The sequence below is a fragment of the Odontesthes bonariensis genome, chromosome 6 (genome assembly GCF_027942865.1).
Source record: "Odontesthes bonariensis isolate fOdoBon6 chromosome 6, fOdoBon6.hap1, whole genome shotgun sequence".
NCBI classification, from domain to species: Eukaryota; Metazoa; Chordata; class Actinopteri; order Atheriniformes; family Atherinopsidae; genus Odontesthes; species Odontesthes bonariensis.
In genome coordinates this window covers 17,135,860-17,155,974 of record NC_134511.1, presented here as the reverse complement: position 1 = coordinate 17,155,974, position 20,115 = coordinate 17,135,860, and the positions used below count along the sequence as shown (strand labels likewise).

General features: G+C 42.3%; 1 protein-coding gene across 9 annotated transcripts; it reads left to right on the top strand.

The window, feature by feature from the left end:
- Nucleotides 1–791: 791 nt before the first annotated feature.
- Nucleotides 792–19,503, top strand: atxn2 (ataxin 2). 9 transcript variants are annotated; one of them, XM_075467665.1, is made up of 26 exons: nucleotides 792–1,315; nucleotides 3,146–3,176; nucleotides 3,445–3,504; nucleotides 3,902–3,973; nucleotides 5,138–5,288; nucleotides 5,911–5,925; nucleotides 7,712–7,836; nucleotides 7,972–8,063; nucleotides 8,307–8,495; nucleotides 9,154–9,326; nucleotides 9,644–9,892; nucleotides 11,140–11,325; nucleotides 11,436–11,615; nucleotides 11,810–11,917; nucleotides 12,024–12,094; nucleotides 12,184–12,548; nucleotides 12,803–12,866; nucleotides 12,974–13,120; nucleotides 13,704–13,721; nucleotides 14,350–14,416; nucleotides 15,094–15,287; nucleotides 15,591–15,717; nucleotides 15,834–16,025; nucleotides 16,132–16,346; nucleotides 17,645–17,819; nucleotides 18,666–19,503. In XM_075467665.1, exons 1-26 carry the CDS (start codon nucleotides 1,206–1,208, stop codon nucleotides 18,692–18,694), a joined length of 3,405 nt encoding a protein of 1,134 aa, XP_075323780.1. In that variant the 5' UTR covers nucleotides 792–1,205; the 3' UTR covers nucleotides 18,695–19,503. The 9 variants fall into 9 exon arrangements, with proteins under 9 accessions (XP_075323780.1, XP_075323779.1, XP_075323778.1 ...); XM_075467664.1 differs by having other exon boundaries at nucleotides 14,350–14,422; nucleotides 16,135–16,346; XM_075467663.1 differs by having other exon boundaries at nucleotides 14,350–14,422.
- Nucleotides 19,504–20,115: the final 612 nt, after the last annotated feature.

The window sequence follows — 20,115 nt, the reverse complement described above, 5'->3', positions numbered from 1 at the left end:
AACTCAATAAGTTTTCATTTACGATTGTGTCTAATGAATAAAGAGTCAAACAAATCATTGATTTAAGTTTCTTTCTAGAATGTGATAACTTAATTCTATTACAAAAATGTGTGACTACAATCAGTCCACATTTCCTTTGAGCTGCTAATTAAATCTAAGTAGAAATTATGACATTATTTTGATACATATTTAGAAGATGGAAATAAAAAATTAAGACAGAAAAAAGAAACGACACAGAAAACCTCAACGTTTATACCACACAGTTTTTGTAATAGTAATTTGATCACTACTAAAGCCCAGAGCGTGAAAAACATAATTTGTGAGAATTTAAAATGTTTTGAAATGTGTATCAAGAAATACATTTTTTCACAAGATGTAATATTTTTCAATTTTGACTGACAGCTTATCTCAATCAGTGTGTCATTTGCATCAGATCGGAATGGTGATTGATCGTAGGCACGCCAACTGTTAGCTGTTATGTTGTAATAGTATGTTGCTATCAATGTAGACAGTGGGAGCGTGTAAATACTGCGTTTGTACGCCCCTGTGTGTAGTGTGTTCGCCGGCTCACGTGGATGCCACCGAACAGCCGTTTAAGATTCATGGACTTCCTGAAAATAGTGCCAAGGTGTATGTATAATCCTTCAAACGAATAAGTATTTATATATCCCTGCTAAAAGTCTTCATTAAACATGACCATACGTGTCTGTTTAGCAGACTGAACGCTGTCAAATAAGTCGGCGTATGATTATTGAGTTATGAGACGTTACGCCTTTCATATATCCCTCCGCGGTTTTTTGTCCCCTTTCAGACTGTTTTGGTCTTTTCGCTGTTAGCAACGGAAAGAACCCGAGCTAGCTGTAAACCCTATTTTGAAATAATCGAATTTTTTTTTGCTAGGATTACAGAGCAAATTGACAAGAGTTCTAACGCAGATGTTTATTTTGGAAGAGTACCTGAAGCGTGCTGTCTTTTTTTAAATATCATTATTTCCGGTTTTAATAAGAATTGTACAGATTGCTAATTTAGCTAGCGACTGTTAACCAGCAAGCTAGCTGCTTAGCATAGCATCCTCCCCAAGAGGCACGTTGACATTAGCCTGCGAGCACATTAGTGAGCTGTCACACAACCACACGCCGTTTCATTGTCAAGAAATTGCGGTCTGAAATTGGTTGTTTTAGGACGCTGTGTTTTATGGGATCACCATGTCAATGAAGGCCGGTGGAAATCGCAGCAAGCCCGGCGGTGGCAACACCGCTGGTGCGGCCGCCTCCGGTGCCGGAGGAAGCGGCGGGGGAAGACAAAATATGGGCAGGTCTGTGAAATTAAAACTTACCGAAGTAAAAACGTAGCAGCAAGAGATAATGTGGCCTGAATTTAATACTTTGGAACATTTCCTTCTAACACTATGAGTCTGGAGAGATGTCATCAATTTGAAGTGGTCCAAAATCAGTACGTGTTTGAGAACATGATGCGGGCCTTACGACATGTTGGTCATCCAGTGTAACGTTATGCAGTTTAGCTAGCGAGGCCTGTGTGCTTGGTCCAATATTGTTGCAACTTGCACGTAACATTCATCTTCTTGTGAACGTGAAGTAAAGGATATTTTCTGGTCGTTGACCACGCATGCAAATAGTGTGGACGGAGAAATATCTTTTCGCACATGTACTTTGAAATGACTGTGTTTTCCTAAGTTGCTGATATCAGTTAGTGTCAGCCTGGAGTCAATTTGGCTTGAGTTAATTAGCCGTTTGACAGCCCATGCTTGTAATCCAGGGCGCTTTCAGTATCGGAACGGCTAGCTAACGGGATGCAGTCTGACGACTTTTCGGAACAACTGCGTTACTTGTTCATTTGTCTCCCGGGTGGCATGACACGTTACCGCAACATTGCTGCAAAACGGGATTGCCAAAAAATTATATATAGCGTGTGGGCGCACGAGAGAACAGGGAGGGTGTGAGGCAGGGGTGAGGAGAAGAAGGGGAATTACATACTGACCGGCTTTCAACCTTGACGTAGTCGTTGCTTCTCGTGTGAAATGGTGTCCTTGAAGCATGACTTTCTTTGCACATGTCGCCGAAAAATGAAGCTTACACACACTGTCGGGCAAAGAAAATTGCATGCTTTTTATGTGTTTTTTTTTTTTTTTTTTTTTTTTTTTCCTCCCCAAATTTGAGCCGATGGCTCCTCGCCGATCACTAGCACAGTCCCCATTAATTGCGCAGGTTTTATCTATCAAGGCCGAGCAAAGATACCGTATAATAAGATTGGCCAGCGGGACGCACGCATATTGAACCGGTGCATTTGAGGCCAATATGCGTTTCATTGAAACAGTTATTAATTGTGTTGTAGAGATAAATGGTTGCTGCTCACACTGAACCAGTTGTAAATGCCTGGCTTTATGCCAGCTGCTGAACAAGGACAATGTTGGAGGGTGGGGGGTGTTGGCTATAAAGTGTTGGTAAAATGTTTTTGGATTCTGTTGGAAATGATTGTGTTCACATTACACTCTCATTTAACTAACTCCTTTTTGCATGTCTGTCTGCTTTTAACGACCTCTTTAAGAAATATTCTCTTACAAATATACAGAATCTGTCAATAAGACTTTTGGCACTGGAGTCTTCTGGTTTTCAGTCTGTTTTAGGCGCAGCATTATCCCGATGAGGCTTTGGTCACAAGCAGGTAAACGACTCATGTAAACAGCAAAAGAGGCAAAGCGTGTTTTCTGAAACACAGTCCTGAAGCCATCAGCAGTCTAACAATGGTTGAGCATGTCTTTAGCTCTCGAATGTATCTGCATTCAAACAAAGAGGAATTGGAAGTCTTGACAGAGGGGCCCCTTATCCAAATATCAGCTGGTTACACCAGAAGCCCCAAAACATTGGCTATTACTTTGAGGGGCTACATGAGCACACAATTGCCAGTAAGTTTTAGACTAGGTTTTGATTAAGCTGGACGGGCTGTGTTGATGATTTCAAATTTTTTCATTCATTTAATCTTCGAGACCTACAGCTCCATCGCTTGGATTTCTGTCCTCTATTTGACTCCATCAGAGAGCTTTGTGTTTCAGTGTGCTTTGAAGAACTTCACAGCTAATGATGGAAAATTTGACAACACTGCCATGTTTTTTGTTTTTTTCTTTCAGGGGAAGACACAGTGGTAAAAATCCTGCTCCTGTAAGTAACCCGCTAACTCTCACAAGCCAGTTTCAAATAGTCCCGTAGGCCTGTATCATCTGAAGTTATCTATAGGTTAAGAAGACTCACATTTTGAATTACAGAATGACAAAGACCGTTCAAGTCCAGTGTTTGGATTTCTGTCTCTTAACATAATTGTGAAAGCTATAAATATCCAGAAGGTGTTGCGCAGCTGTGATACGCTACTCAACGCAGTCTTTTCCCTGTAAATTGGGAACACCAACACTTAATTGTATTTTTTCTTTAGGTCATTTGCAATGGTGTATATGCAAATGTGAGGATGGTCCACGTTTTGACTTCAGTAGTGGTACGTCTACTTTGTGTCATGCAAGTTTTTGAGTCGACCCTAAGTTTCAGATTTTTTGCCTCATTTGTAGATGTTTGGAACACAGAAAGCATACTAGCAAAATTGCTTTGGTGAGATAGCCACATGATTCATGTTTACTGTAAATGACGGAGTGATAACAGTACTACAGTTTGTCTCTCGGCACATACTGTGTCTTCAGAATGTCTACACTGCAGTAAACAAAGCTTGTTCGAAGGGACAGCTGGTTGCATAAACAAAGCAAAGATTGGTCAATCATTTCTCAGCTTCATAGCAGATGGGTTATCTGAACTTGTTTTCTGAATGTGTGAAGTGATGCTGGCAGTTTATTGAATGACTGCTGCACACTGTGAATAACGACAGGCTTGTTTGTTCACAGGGGACCAAGTGCGAGCTCAAAGTGAAAAACGGAGCGGTATATGAAGGAGTATTTAAGACGTATGGTCCAGAGGTAAGAAAAAATGCAGAGTTGGATTTAAAATTTCTTTTTTTTTTTTTTTCCAAAGAGATGCCAATATGGACGGTATTAGGAAGTGTTGTATTGATTATATGATTGATTTTAACCGTGATAGCATCCTGCCAGCACTCAGTGGCAGTGGTTTAGGTAAGGATCACTCTTTCCATCTTACCTTTTATGGCAATGAGGTATGTGGCCTTTCATCTTACCTTTTAGGGTGAAGTATTCCCCAGTCTGTCGTCTGTGGGGGAAGATCATTCTATGCTCATTTGTCAGAGCGTTCCTTTAACTTCAGTTGTTGTTGGAATGCCAGGAACAGATGTTGTGTTGTCACCATTTTGTATTTCTGTGTCTTATATCTCCTCTTTTTTGTAAGGTTTCATCTCTCAAATATTAAAAAAATGCTTGCAAAGCACCAAAAAGAACTTGAATGTGGTGTACTTGCAGAAGAAAATGCTACTTTGGTTTGAAATATAAACACATTTTAAATTTGGATTTTATTACAACAGAAGTTACAGTCAAATATGCTGAAGTGTTTACATGTTGCTGTTTCCACTGCCCCTTTGGACACTGTCTCCAAGTCAACACTGTAGTGTTTTGTATGCAGGGCTTGTGATTTCAATTTTCTTACATGGTATTACACAAGTTGTGGGATCGCTTTGTGTTTTGGGGTAATTTGTGGTCCTGTCAGCTCTCACGGCATCTCAGAAGCTCATCCAGCTGGTGAGGAAGCAAATAAATGAAAGACTGTAGTATTTAATTCCAGTTAAATATATCATGTGATTTCCTCATCCGGGTTAATTGCGTTATCTGTTGATATATCAGTTGTTTGTTTTTTGGATTAATTGATGATTACACCCACAGAAAACGGACATAATAATAAACGGGCCACCACAACCGATCTCCTCAGGTTACATATTTGGACAGTCAATAGTGAATTGATCTTTAACCTATAACAATATAAAAGCACATCTTCCCTGAGAGACTGGACACAGAATGTTTAGTATTTTAGCTTAACATTGTTCCTTCAGAATATATTTATTAACTAGTAAGCTACTATGTCCAGTGACTGTGGAATATGATTTGTACAATGTTTCAGGCTTTTCTTGTGTTCCAGACGTCCTTTTAACCCGGTTCTACTTTGACTGTGTCCCCCAGTTTGACTTGGTGTTGGATGCAGCCCACAGAAAGAGCCCAGAGCTGAGCATAGGGCCAAGGAAAGAAGATATTGTAGAGAGCATCATTTTCAAGGCCTCCGATGTTGTAGTGGTGACCTTTAAAGATGTGGACCTGAATTTTGCCAGGAAAGGTACTGAGCCAAAATGTATTGGCAGATTATAAATATTAACAGTGCAATACAAAACTTGGTTAGTTTGTCACTTTATATTTATCACACATGCACAAAAAGATAAACCCATGCCAAGTGAGTGCCCATTCAGTGCATACACACAATGTGTATTGATTGCTTTCTGTCTTCGCTGCCCTGATGTCACAGAGGCTTTGCCATGACTTAGATCTTGTGTGTCTGCTCTGAGTGGTCATTCAGCACTAATTTGATATATTGATTGGTCTGAAGGTTGCCCCAGCGCAGCGACGACACTCAATAAAGGTTGAGTGAGTCTGTTACACGTGATCTGTCTTGACCCTTATTGTTTTTCAAAGAAAAACTATAGACTTTGTGTTTAATGTCTTTTAGTTTTATTGTTTGTAAAAAAGTTTGAGAGGTGGCGCTGCGCTGGCGCCACTTGTGAAATCAAATTGTAACAAGTGACTTAAACTTGAACCTAAAACTTTGATTTGTCCTAAAAGTTGATGAATACTATACATGCTGGTTTGGATGTCCACTATTAGTGTGTTCATCTGTCATTCTGTCTGTCAGTCCATCTTCTGACTCTTGTCATCTGTGTGTCTCTTTCTTTCCAATGGTCTAGTCTCCTCTGACACAGGTAATAAATGACTGTTTTCTCCTCCCACACATATCTGTATGCACTCAAACATGCAATTATTAGACTATGAAAGTATGAAATTAAATGAATAGTATAGGCTTGATATGTTACCAATTATAGCAGCAGTTTAATGTAAATTTCATAATAATATCTGAGGATAATTATAAGAATTGCATATGTCAATTAGTCGTGCTCCATCTTTTCATAACATCCTCTATCTTTGGACGGGATTTTGCTTTCAGTGGAAAAAAAAATGCTGCTTGATTATTGTACTCTGCTTAGCAGTGCCTACATTTTCTTATGTATTTGGTTTCACTTGTCTCAAATTTAATGATGTGTGAGATACTAGTGCATCCCCTGTGTACAACTGCATTTTTACTGTTGCGTTCTAATGCATTTGTATTAACGGATATTCTTAATTGATTTTAAATTTTGGTTAACTGTGTTGTGGACGTGGTTATTTTTGTTTTCACGTCCTTCAGAACATGATTAATACTAAAGATGGGGCTCTACTGCAGCACCCGATTCAAACCTAATTTTTCCAGAGCGCTGGCTGAAAAGGGTTTGATGGAAATGAGTTGTCACAAGTGATTCCATTGAAAGCAACAAAAGAATAACATAACAAGTTACAGACTTATGTTCAGCACCACATTTGCTTTCTGCACATTTTATTGAAAGTCATGTTGGAATGCTTTATTTGTTTTTACCCTGATGGACTGCAGTTTGAATGCATGTTGCCTCACCCCACCCTCGGCCCGTCGTTGATTTGTAAAATGAGACGATTGTACAATTTCTACATGTTAACCTACGTGTACAATTCCCTTCATGGACGATATGCACAAAGCATGCCAACAACCTCTAAAATGATAAACCAGGCTTTGTAGCCCAATGTGTGTATGGTGCCAATCCGCTGTTTCTAAATTTGCTCTTGTCAGATGTTTTTAAAGCACTTTGTAATGTGGGTAGAGTAAGTGTGTCTGGTTGCGGATCTCTTGTTGGCTGGTATGCTTTCAGTACACAACCATGGGTGCCAGACATGAGACTGAGAGCAGACTTGGTCTAACATGAGATTAGAGTTCCTTTCAAATATAATTGGTGGTTCTTTTTGAGCACAGTGGCGATGATTCACTTTGTTGAGCCAACGTATTTTCTGCGTTTATTTATATGTAGTGAATATCCTGAGACGATGAGCTGTAGACTGGACACGGAAATCTTATTTATATGAATGCTGCTCCTCAAATTGTTGCCATGGCGATGCTGTACAAATTAAGTGATAGAAAAAGTCAGGCATTGCAGACACCGTGACACATGAATTTTAATTTATGTGAAATGCAATCCCCAAATTGCATCTTGGTAATTCTTTATGTAAAGAGCACATATTCACACAAACTAAAAAGGGATTTCTCCTCTTTTCTTTACTTGGTTAGATTCTGTGCTGTATCTTGGGTTTCACTGTAAGAACACTAGCTTTGCCAGCCTTTCCAAGGCAAACTCGAGAGATGAATCGAATGTTTTTGAAAGGATATTTTTTTACAATCCATTTGGACCCATGTCTGGATGTGAGTGGGTGTGCCTTTTTAACCACCAACACCCCCATGTATGCCTTTGGTGTGAGAGCTTACGGCAGAGGCTGTTTAGGCATGTGCTCGTAACAAAAACAGACAGCGTGCAGCCATGTGATTGTATACTGTCAAGAGTATGAGCGACGGTGTGTGTTACATATATTCTCTTGTATTCGTTCCTTCTTTTTTTTTTTTTTCTTCTTTTTTTCTTTTTTTTATGACAGACAACTTCACAGATGCAGCAGTGAGCGGTCGGATCAATGGGGAGCACAAAGAGAAAGATCTGGAGCCCTGGGACGGAGGAGAGACCCACAACTCTGACAGCCTTGAGTCTCTGGATACAGATGTGGTGAGATAAAGAACCCAGACCTGCCCCTGTGATTTATACAGACCTTTATATGATGGCAATAAAGTGATTAGGATTAATGTATCTGCGTACATTTAGTCCCAACTATTCTCTGCTGCTTCCTTTTTTTCGTATCAGTCAAATGGATGGGATCCCAACGACATGTTCAAGTACAACGAGGAAAAGTATGGAGTCTTGTCTACATATGACAGCAGTCTGTCCACATATACGTAAGCCCCCTCATATTTTCCACTCCTGTTTCTCTGTGACTCTTTGTCCAAAGTCTTTACTACTTAATCTAAATGCTAAATCCAAGGGATGGATACAGTGGAGGTATATGTTTTAAATATCTCAGACCATTAAGTTGCTTTATATTATTCTTTTAAGCTTGTAATTGTGTTATCACACGAAAATGAAATCCTGAAATCAGGTCTTCCGTTACAGTACTCCTCTGACTGGAGTTTGTTTCCCAGGGTCCCCTTAGAGCGTGACAACTCAGAAGAGTTCCTGAAGAGAGAGGCTCGTGCTGCCCAGCTGGCAGAGGAGATTGAGGCCAGTGCCACATACAAGGCCCGTGTGGCCCTGGAGAACGATGAGCGCTCCGAGGAGGAGAAATATACTGCTGTGGCGCGAGGGGAGAGGGAGGCTCACACGCTTAACAGGTAAGACCAGGGCACACTCCAAGTACGTCGGCCTGTGTATACTTAATGTTGTGAGTCTGTGTTTGTACACACCTTGTGGTTTGCAAGTCTTTTATCCAGCATGTTCAGGTTTCTTTGATTTCATTTTGTTGGTCAGTGGATCTGGATAGGTTCTGTAATTCCAGCTCCTTGATAACACAAAAGCTCAACAATGCAACATTTATATCAATTTTGTGAGTTTGTTGTCCTTATTATTGGTAAATGTGCACACTTTGAAGGTATAGGGCTGGCCTGTTCAATGAAATGAATCATCTTATTTAATCCTGATCACCAGTAATTTGTTGAAAGATGCACCATTCATGGTTTCTTTATAAAAATGAAACACAGACTTGACATTTAATTGTATTTAAATGTATTTAAAAGGTTTTTCACTGTGCTCATCATTTGTGCATGTTCTAAAAAAGAGGTAAAAGTAGACAAATTCATGAAGTCAACGGCATTTGTTTGGCAGAACAAATACTTTTAATGATGATTTAAAAAAGGAAAAAAATGAAGCTAATTTGGGGAGAAGAGGGGTACTTGGTTGAATATGATATAGTGTAAAATGAATTCCTCATCTTGATTATTGCCATACTTTAATGAACCACCTGCCTGTTATTTTTTGTGTGTGTGTGAGTAGAGAGAACAAATACATTCCTCCAGGTCAGAGAAACAGGGATGGGATGTCATGGGCGCCGGGACGTCAGAATTCACCTCGTCTGGGTCAGAGCTCAGCAGGACCCTCAACACCTCGACCGGGACCGCATGACTACAGTCCGAGCTCTGGGGCCGACCAGAGGGTTGTCAACGGAGGTGCGTTTAATATATTGTGTTACTTTCTGCGTACTATATAGGCAACACCTCCTTCCTGAGCAAGTTTGTCTGTACAGTGACTCTACTTTGCCTGGAAAACAGTTACTTTTCTCCGAGATGGGGTCTTGGATGTTTATATTTGCTATCCCCATTGATTTTATTTTCTGCATTTCTTGCTCCTACGTTTTTTTTTGTTTTTTTTTTGCCCTTCTCTCTCGTAAGAATTAACCCGCCCTGCCTTTCTGTTTCTGCTGTTTCTTTGTTTTCTCCCACTTGCTGGTTTATCATCCTTGATCATTTGTCCTTGCCTCTTTTAGGTTCATCCCATTGGCCCTCACCCTGTCCATCTCCTTCCTCTCGTCCCCCCTCTCGTTACCAGTCTGGCCCCTCCTCCCTGCCTCCTCGGGCAACCACGCCCACCAGGCCACCTTCCAGACCCCCCTCTCGACCCTCCAGGCCTCCCTCTCATTCATCCCATCCCTCCTATTCCTCCTCTTCATCCTCCTTTTCTCACCATGGGGCCACGTCGCCAGCCTCCACTCTTCCCAAACGCATGTCTTCAGAAGGTATCCACATCACTGTGGAGCTGACCTGGGCAAAGGCATGAGTTGAGGGTGGAGGGATTAAACTCCGTATTTAAACCAAATTCCCAATCAAATTGTGAAAGCTAGCTGAAATAGGAAAACTGCTTTCAAAGTTTATTTTGCCCAGATCAAGTGTGGAACGACAGTAATGGGTGAAACTGCTTCTTCATACTGACTTTGGGTCAGATTTGGGATTTCCACTCAGTGGAAATTGTGTGCACAAGACTGACCCTTCTGTCAGTGCATTAGGCAGCTTTCACTACAGCATGTGGGTGGACTGAGGTTTATATGCTGTGCTTTCTTTCTAACAAGGGGGCTCTAGCACCAAACCACGTTATTCGGATCTCACATTCAGTTTTTTATTGTCAGCACTGTTTTTGAGAGCACTGCATCAGTGGATATGAAAATACCAACTCCTAGCTTTATTTCACTGTTTTTGCATCATTATTTTACACGGGACAGCTCAGTTTCACGCGTCAGGAACCTTTTGAAATAAACATAAACGGTAACTCGACGGCAAATTTATTATTCAGTCTGTTGTAACCGTGAGGACAGTCAAGCACCGGAGGACGATAAAAAGAACAGAGCAAGTTACTTTTGTATTAAAGGTGATATTTTAAAGCATCATCCCACTGACAGATTTTTGCCCTCGTTCTACATTTGAATAACTTTAAATGAGCTGTTGGTTTTAGGTTGAAGTTAAATCCTGCGAACAGAAATAAGTAATTACTGAGGTTTGAACACATGTGTAAACTTTTTTTGCTTTTCAAATATTTTTACTGTACAATGAAGAAAGTTAAACAACCAGTCTTGCTCTGGGCTGCCACGACCAAGACTGAGACTGTTCACTACACAAGTTTTGCTCAACAGCAGACTCGTTAAGTGCAGTTTTTTTTCCCGTCTCACTAAGCACCTTTTTCCCATTTCTCGTCTCTCACTTTACTTGGTTTTGGTGGGAAAAGTGCCGTGCGGTGTTTGACGCTTTCCAGGATCATTGCAGTTTCTCCACTAACATGCATGTCACAGCTGTTGGCTGAGATTTCTTTTTTTTTTTTTTTTTTTTTTTTTTTTTTGTAAACCTGAATTTAGGATGTAGTCACTGTAATGGGGTGTGTTCCCACTTTCCTTTTTAAAACAGAAATAAGAAAAAGAAGCCTTCACAGCTGGATGTCAGGGGACTGTGTACAAATCATTGCCACTGTCAGTTTATGGAGTCTGTCCATCCACAGGTCCTCCCAGGATGTCTCCAAAATCCCAGAGGACGCCTCGTGCTCACAGAGTGCCTCCCTCACGAATCAGTGGCGTCCCCCCCGGAGTTGACTTGATTTCCCACAATGCACCTGGAGAAGTTCAAACGGCTCCACCAACCAGGAATAGCTCCTCTGGAGGGACCTGGTCCTCAGTTGTCAGTGGAGGTTAGTGATATCTCCATTTCTTTATGGTTTGGATACCATGTTTTGCAGGAGTTTGCATGAAACTTTGATCACATAATGTGACTTCTAAAATCTTTTCTTTCTCTCCTCAGCTCACAGACCTCGCTCCCCCCGACAGAATAGTATTGGTGGCTCGTCCCCTGGTGGCACCTCTCTCCCTTCACCCCAGACAGGAACAGCTGCTGTGGAAACTGTTGCACCGCTGACATCAGCTTCCTCTCCGACTGCTGCTAGCCCCACTTCCAATATGGTCGCTTCTCCTCCAGGAGATGGTAAGCTCAAAGTTGATAGATGATTCCACTTAGATTGACTGAGAGCACAAGGAATACAAATGGTATCAAATGCCGTATTTATGTTAGAATTTGATTTATTGTTGATTCTGTCCATCGGATGAGCTCTTTACAAATCCTTGCTCTGCTTAATATGTATATTAATATATATATATTTATTTAATTTTTATTTATAGCTAAGGAGTGTCGTATCCAGGAGACCAGGCAGACATCCCCCACAGCAAACAAGGAGAACGTAAAGCCTGTGGATAGCTCTCCTAGTATTACCAGACCAGTCTGTAAAGGTAAAGTATAAACTGAATGTCAGCGTTTGTTATAAAAATCATTGTTCAAACTCCAGAGTGCTGTCAAGCTTGATCATTAAGACTCCATCTCTGTTTTTGCTTGCAGGACCTCCTTCTATGGCACCGGACCACAGAAAACAAATAGATAATTTGAAGAAATTTAGTGTAGATTTTAGAGTAAGTATCCCAGTCATATTTTAGGGAAAGTGAAAGATTTAATGTGACTTGTGCCTTTTCAAATAATCTTTAAATTGCATTTCTTCTAGTTGCAGTCTAGTTCAAATCCAGACCCCGCCTTTGACCAGATGATGACCAAGCCTGTCAGAGATCCAGCAGAAAAGCCTAAAGACCTGCCTCTGGACAAAGCTTCCGCAGCGGGGCGGGACGCTGCTGAAGATAGTGTTGTAGTGATTGCCGCTGGCACTCCTGGAGCCTCCTCTGCTCCATCCACGACCACCACAAACACCAGTAAGCCTGGCAGCCCCGCCGCGCTGTCTCCGTCTCCTTCAGCACCGGACCAGAAGAGGGCGGGACTGGATGTGACATCACAAGGAGTTCAAACGACAGCCACGTCTACATTCAGTGGACCCAAGCATGAAGAGAAGGAGGAGAAAAAAGAGGCAGTACAAGAGTGAGTGGAGGCCAGACTGGATTTTAATAAGAGTGGGCTCACTGATTTAGTTTATTCCTCTCTGCAGAAGGGATCCACTGTTGTATTTAACAATATAAAACATTTCTTAAGAGTTTGAGTAATATTTTCCACAGACAGAAACTGCATTGCTCAGCTGTTCTTTTTTTAATTATTGAAGTTTGTAGGAGAATATAATGGTTTCAGACTCATCCATAAGCTGTTAACTTCCCTCACTGTTTGTTCTCTTTATGCAGTCAAGTACGGAAATCAACTTTGAACCCAAATGCTAATGAGTTCAAACCCAGGTTTAACGCTCAGGTAAGTAAGCCCCGATGCTGCAAGCTTCACTATATACACACCATAAACTGACATGGTTTTATTTCATTTTTATATCTCATTCTGTCTTTGTAACCCCCCCTCATCAGCCTAAACCAGCCAACACCCCGACACCTCCCCGTCCTCAGGGGCAGCCCAGCCCCTCCATCGTTGTCCAGCAGCCTCCGACTGTATACGGCCAGACAGTCTGCTTCCCCCAGATGTATCCCCTCACACCAGTCAGCCCCGGAGTGCAGGTGAGACACAGTCCAACATGCTGAAACGTGACGCATTGTGACAGTTTTATTTACTTCCACTGAGCACAGATCACCTTGTGTATAACGTTGTTATAAGCATGAAGTGCAGTTTTAATGATTACTAATCCCTAAGTGTCAACTCGAGGTCTCCCTGTGTGTCTGCTTGAGTTTGTCCTTATTTTTTTTTTTTGTTCTTTGCTTTATCTCTAATGCACGTGATCATTAGTTTCTCTTTGTCCTTTGTTTTCTTTAGGACACATCTGGGTTTTTCCTCGTTTTCAGTGTGCAGTTTAATGTAAAAGCTCATCTTTTTGCTACCTCTTTTTCTCACCTCCTAGAAACGTACTAAAAACATTTTCTGAATTAAGTCGTTGCACTTTTCACCGTTATCGAAATCCTTTTTAATAACATGTAGCATCGTTTTAATGAAAGCTGTTTCACTTTGTGGATGTAAGACTTTATTTCCTGTGTTGCTTTAAGAAAAACTTGGTGATCCAACATCAGACACGTACAAACGATAACAACTAAAGAGTGGTTCTTTTTCCCTTGTCTCCCCCTCCTCCTTTCTCTCTTGCTCCATTAGAAAAGCATAATATGGAAGGTTTGTGGATTTTCTAAGATTTCTATTTTTCAATCTTTTCTTTTATTATTATTTATTTTTTAAATCCCAATCAGTACTTAGATGTTTTGCTTGCTTGTTGAATTAATGCCATCAGATGATGGTTTGCCAACTTCTTATTGCAATTCATTTCAAACTGCCATCACAGGTGAAATTCTAACCTCATGTTACTTCTGTTGGCTTCTTCTGTTTACCAGACAAATGGCTGAGAGCTAAGAGCAGTTTAAGCCTTTCTGATTTTGCCGCAGTACTTTTTGTGATAGAAATGCATGGTGTATAATGTTATGATTAAATAAGTAATGGAAGCGCCGAGCAGTGCTTGGGTGTTTATCATCTAAGTTAGAGATCTTTTTTTTTTTTTTTTTTTTACCCAATGATAGATAGAAAATGCATGTGTCCCCAGGTAAGATGACTCCAACAAGTGTTTTTGATATTATGTAGGTGAGAGCTTTGCTGCTAAAGCAACATTTAAGAGCTGTATAGTTACCATGCAGCGAGACACAAATGATAATGTGATGGTTGTGGCGTAGGTTCTCTAAGCATATGGAAGAAAAAACTTTTTTTTTATAATCTACTGTTCTCACCCCCCCCTCCTCCCTATTCGATCCAGTCTCCAGCAATGTACCAGGTTCAGATGCCTCATATGACGGTCAGCCAGTCTAAACCCTTCAGACCAGGTAAAGGTGAGAATAACTGATGCTTTCTCTCTCACTTCCCTTCCACTCGCATCTCCTTCCCGCTCTCTAAAATGATTAAAAGACTGGCTGAAAAGTGCCATCTGTATTCAGGAACGAACACAAAATTCACGATGTCGCATTTTCAAAGCCAACTTTGTGTTTATGATACGACGCTCCTATGTGACATTAGTGAAAAGTTTTAATCTATATGGATTTTCTAATGGCTCAAGTAAATCATCTTGGCCCTGATCTGTGAATTAAACTTCAGAATCATGCATATAAGCAGCAATACCATGGGTGACTCCCAGTGATACTTTATATAGTATTGTAGCACACAGGAATCGGGAAAGAAGAATAACAGTAAGTGGTATTCAATCCTAGTCTTGAGTGTTTGATACTAGAAATACTGGAAATTCACTGAGAGGGAACAAGAATTATTTTCTCTTAAAGGGCCGGTAGCCTCAGAAATCAATTTCCTGTCGGGTCAGATCAGGTCCAGTCTTCCTGACCTTATGAAAGTTATTATCCGGGAACAGGTGTTGGAATAAATGGATAGTTTTTTTTATAAACGGCAATTACAATCAACTTGGTTTAGGAAGCGCCTCATCAGCTGTTAGGTTCTGATTTTACAGGATGATCATTTTCTTCCCCATCAATCTCCCTGCATGAATCTTTAGTCCCCAACATGCCCCAGCAGAGGTCAGACCAGCACCACCCGTCTGGCACGCCCACCATGATGCACCCAGCAACAGCAGCAGGACCCCCTATTGTAGCACAGAGCCCTGCCTACTCTGCGCAGTACTTCACCTGCAGCCCGCAGCAGTTCACCAGTCAGCCGCTCGTCCAGCAGATGCCACACTACCAATCGCAGGTAAGATGTGTTGTCGCCAGCAGAAAAATGCAACCCTCAGCAGCTTGTAGAGCGCGTTTCAGCCCGGGAGGCTACACGGTTACTCTGGCAAATTTCATTTGTACTGGCAGGCCTCATCTCTCCTAGCTGTTCACTAGTCAGAGATTTGTCTGACAGATGCCTGTGGTTCAGCCTCATAAGGAGACGCCAGTGTGATGCAGTGTGACTCGTGGAGCTGAATCCTCCAACACCTGAACAAAACTTTAGATGGTCACTGTAAAGCTGATGTTGTCGGTCGTCTTCGTGCTGTTTCGTGTCCTACAGGCACAGCATGTGTTCAGTCCAGTGATGCAGGGCAGTGGCAGGATGATGGCGCCTCCCACACACGGCCAACCCAGCCTCGTCTCTTCCTCAACTACACAGTACCCGGAGCAGACACACACCATGTATGGTACGTCAGCCTGTCTGCTGTGACTGTATATATGAGCAAGCAACGGGCTACAATGTGAAATGCTACGTGTGTGGATTCAGTACTCTTATTTATACAAACACTGATTTGTACCACAGTGTCTCAAGGGCCAATGCCTCAGCAGTATCCCCACCCGAGTGCAACCCTACACCATCACCCACAACACCCCCAGCCCTCTGCCACTCCTACAGGCCAAGGCCAGCAGGGTGGTCCTCCACAACATGGAGGTCCTCCTAACCACCCTGCTGCCAGCCCAGTCCAGCACTCTCAGCACCAACAAGCAGCAGCAGGTAAATTGTCTCCTTCCTAATGTTGCCATGGTTACTTTCCTCATCACTTGTGAGGCTTGATCTGTTCAAACTGAGCATTGTGGTCGTGCGTACCTGTGTGTTGTAGCAGCAGCAGCCGCAGCCCAGGCCCTCCACATGGCCAACCAGCCCCAACAGCAGCAGATGTACTCGGCCTTGGCCCCTACACCCCCCTCCATGACACCGGGGCCAAACCCACAGTCTCCACAGGGATCATTCCCCTCTGCTCAGCAGGCTGTCTATATCCACCCACAGCAGGTGCAGCACGGCTACAACCCCAACCACATGGCACATGTGCAGCAGGTAGGCCACAGCCCGGAGTCCCCGATAGATTTAGATTTGTGTGTGAGGAAAATCTGGGATCAGCTCCAACAGATCGAGCTTATTTCTGGGTCATATGTTAAGGGTTCTTTAAGTGCAGTGTATATTTTTTTTTTGGCTGTGTGACCAAGTTAAAAATAGCATGTGGATCTCATATTATCCTGTTATTGTTGCAAATAGCTTCAGTTCAGAGGAATTTAATACATTTCAGTGTCCAGGATAAAACCTTGTCCTCTGATGAGAAGATGAAAAGTTTAACCCTGTTTAAGGTTCCAGTTGGAAACATTTAGAGCTCCGCTGGAATATACCATTTATAACTATTTTTATTATTATTTGTGTAGAGTTGACTGTTTTCATCACTTCAGGTCGCCCTCCTCGCCATTTTGTGCTGCTCTGTTTTCTCTTAACCTCTTGGTAGCTGAACATTCTTGCTTTGTAACATGAACCTAACATGGAGTAAAACTGCTGTGGGTTTTTTTTTTTTTGGCCATTTTTTTTTTTTTCAGATCAAACAGTTTGGAAACGTTAAATCAGAACAAAGAAAAAAAAAAAAAGCTTTTTTGCACCTCCTGCCGTTTATAAGAGCCATCATAGCAGTCATGTTGACTACAAATGATGCTTGTGATTCAACCAGGTGTGGGGAGTTTGATAAGCTTCCTATAAACTTTTTCACTTCACTTAGACTTTGAGTCTGGTGTAGTTTGGATGTTGCTGAGCCTCACCAGGTGGGATCCTGGAGTTGGCGTGATAAATGAGTTCAGGTGCTTCTCTGGTCTTGTGGAGAGTGAACAAGTGACCTTTGGGAGAGCACTTCTTTTTTTTCTTCTCATTGACTTTTTCTTAGAATCGTCTTCAGAAGTGAGTCGCACCATCTGTTCTGTGTGCGTCAGCCCCCCAGCTCAGTGTAAACTGGAAGCAACACAGAGCAGAGGAGGCTCGAGAGTGTAAAAGAGGCACAACAAAACACGACTTTAAACCGAGTTTTTCAGTGGTCTCACCAATCTACAGCGTGAGCCCAGTTGGATCTAATTGAATTATCTTATCTTACAGTACTATAACCATAATTGATTTTGAATCACATTTCTTCTTCACACCCCACAGCTGTAGCCCCATGCTGCCCCCGTTAGACAGGCAGGACGTGTGAAAGTTGTGACTCTTGAGTCTCTTTCATCTTTTTCATTGACTTGTCGTCTGCTCGGCTCTCACCTTCTCACTTTCTTTCATGCTTCCTCTCAGTGTCACACACTTGCTTACTCTTCATATTTTCCTGTCACCCCCAGGCCCATATGCAGTCCGGTATAGTGCAGTCTCACCACCCGGCGCAAACCCACCCCCCGATGATGCTGATGGCCACCCAGGGTCCAGGCGGCCCACAGCCACAAATGCCTCAGACTGCCCTCAACCCCATCCCCGTTTCCTCCACAACACATTTCTCCTACCTGGCACATCCACAAGGTACTTTTCTTAACAATCGCACGTCTGCAGGGTGGAGCAGAAGTACTTACGATGATCTGGGCGTGATTAGCCATGTACCCTGCCGCTTGTTTATATCAGTGTCTGTTCGGATGATTAACTTGTAACTTATTAACTTATAAGAACTATTTAAATGTATGCAGATCAAACTTAAAAAGTAAGACGACAGCAGTTTGATAGGATATTAAGATGTGAAGCTTCGTGTCACCTAACCGAATCACCCTGAGCTAAACTTGCTGCGATGCCCTCGCACTGAAATGCGTCTTCTCTTTCAGTAAACGGGGCCAGATTGATAACTCGTTCCCTGCTGGTTCACATGTTCAGTCTACGTCCAAAGTTATAGAGAGTGCTGTCTGTCAGAGGTGCCCATGATTCTTCAGATTTCTGCTGGTGAAATCGAGGGGAACGGGTTGCATTTAGTTCGTCACACAGTGAGGAAAACCGAGCCGAATTTCATTTAACTCTGTGCAAGTTGATACATAATCCATCGCACTGACCCCGGGCCTCTGTCGGTGCTGTAGTGAGACATCCAGTGTTAACATGTAGTGTTATAAAATCGTAAAATGTTAAGTAAGTTCACCCTGTAACGATGCCGTTTGGCTGAAATGAACCCAGAAAGGCATCAGTTTTCTGACCGACAGATGGAGAACAGTTGATTACAGGTTGTTGCACAGCTGGTTTAGTCGAGCAAACGTTCCTGGCTGACTTTGTTTTGTAGCACCGATTTAAAGAAAATGGGGAACCTAACTCTAACTGTGATCACTATAATCATGGCAGATTGAGGTCTTTTATCCTCACATTTGCGTCATTTTTGTCTCGTCCCTGCAGTGCAGCCTCATCACCAGCAGCAGCTGTAGATAGAGGGCGCCAGCGAGCCGAGGGACCCGCTCTGCATCACGCTTCTCAACCAGAGCCTTCATAACCAGGCGATGAAGAGAACGAGAGCCCCTCCCTCTCCTCTCTTTCCTCATCCTCACCAGACATGCTTCACATCAGCTTTTCTCTATCCTTCCTTCTTCCCTCCCAGACTAGGCAATAAGAGAATGTTAACAGGTTGATGCAGTGACATGTTTTAACAAGATAAGAGTTTTTACGGATAAGACTGCTTCCATTCAGACCCCGCTCGCACGCAGACATCTATATATACACACACACACACAAACATACGCACACGCACACACACGCATACACCTACAGGGGTCCCAGATTGCAGCTTAAATCCGCTTGCCAAGTAAGATGTGAAAGAGAGAAACTAATCAGTGACAGTGAAGAAGATTCAACTGGAACTCGTGTTTTGTCTGCACCTTGTTATGAGGAAAGAGAACAAAAAAAAAAAAAGAAATCTTCCGACTTTTAGACAGTATTAATCTTACTGTTTATTGCTGCTGCTATGTGCTGCGTTTGTTTCCAGATTACAAGTTTCTAACCAAACTAAAAACAACAGAACACGACCAGAAACTTCCTGAGAAATAAACGGGTTTTGGGCAGCCACGAGGACAGGGGAAAATGTTATTTATGAAATTATAATGGCTGAGGTGATCAGATCCCACTTCTCACCTGACCCTTATGTAACTTTTAAGTTAAAACTTTTACTTTGTAGATAATATAAATAATTTAAAAAATGAGCAAAAAAAATTTAAAAACAATAAAAAAGTTTTAAAAACTGGATGGATGCACGTTTTTGTGGGCTCTTATTTACCGGTGGCGCGGCTCCACGTGCTGCTGCAGCAGCAGCTACTTCTGGGTTCAGTCGTTTTAGGTGGTTTTTCCATCATTCGTACACACAGTTGTTCTCCCCTCACTAACTTCTGTTGCCAGTGGTGTGTCGGGTATGGGCTGCAGGCTGGTAGGTCACTTCTACTCCTGGACCGACTTCAGTGGTTGGGTGTTTGACCTGCTGAAATCAGCAGATGGTGATGCTTTTTGAATATTGCTCCTACAGATGGTTCCCTCAGCTCTTTGGCCAGGAGCGCGCAGGGGTCCATCACTTCCACAGGAAGCACTTCTCTTCTTTACCTCAGTCCATCTTAAATGGATCCAAGTTGTTCAGAAGTGTCCCTCAGACCTGTTCACCGACAGCCACCAACCAATCCCGTCTGTTTTTAACGCAGGGCTGAGGATGGTTATAACCACTGGGTTCTAGTCTGCAGTTTTGTCTCCTGGAAAGAGGTGACGAACGATGACAAAACTCCAAAATTCTTTACAATCTTTTTAATGAAAGAGACGCTGAATTATTTGCCTCTGTAGCCTTGTCAGAGTGGAGTCGTCCCCCCCCCCC

Bases quoted from the DNA above. Each gene is read 5' to 3' on its own strand.
- atxn2 (XM_075467663.1), top strand. From the start codon at position 1,206: ATGTCAATGAAGGCCGGTGGAAATCGCAGCAAGCCCGGCGGTGGCAAC. The intron at 12,867-12,973 runs GTAAGTAAGCCC...CCCCCTCATCAG, and splicing joins AACCCAGGTTTAACGCTCAG to CCTAAACCAGCCAACACCCC. The intron at 16,347-17,644 runs GTAGGCCACAGC...TGTCACCCCCAG, and splicing joins ACATGGCACATGTGCAGCAG to GCCCATATGCAGTCCGGTAT.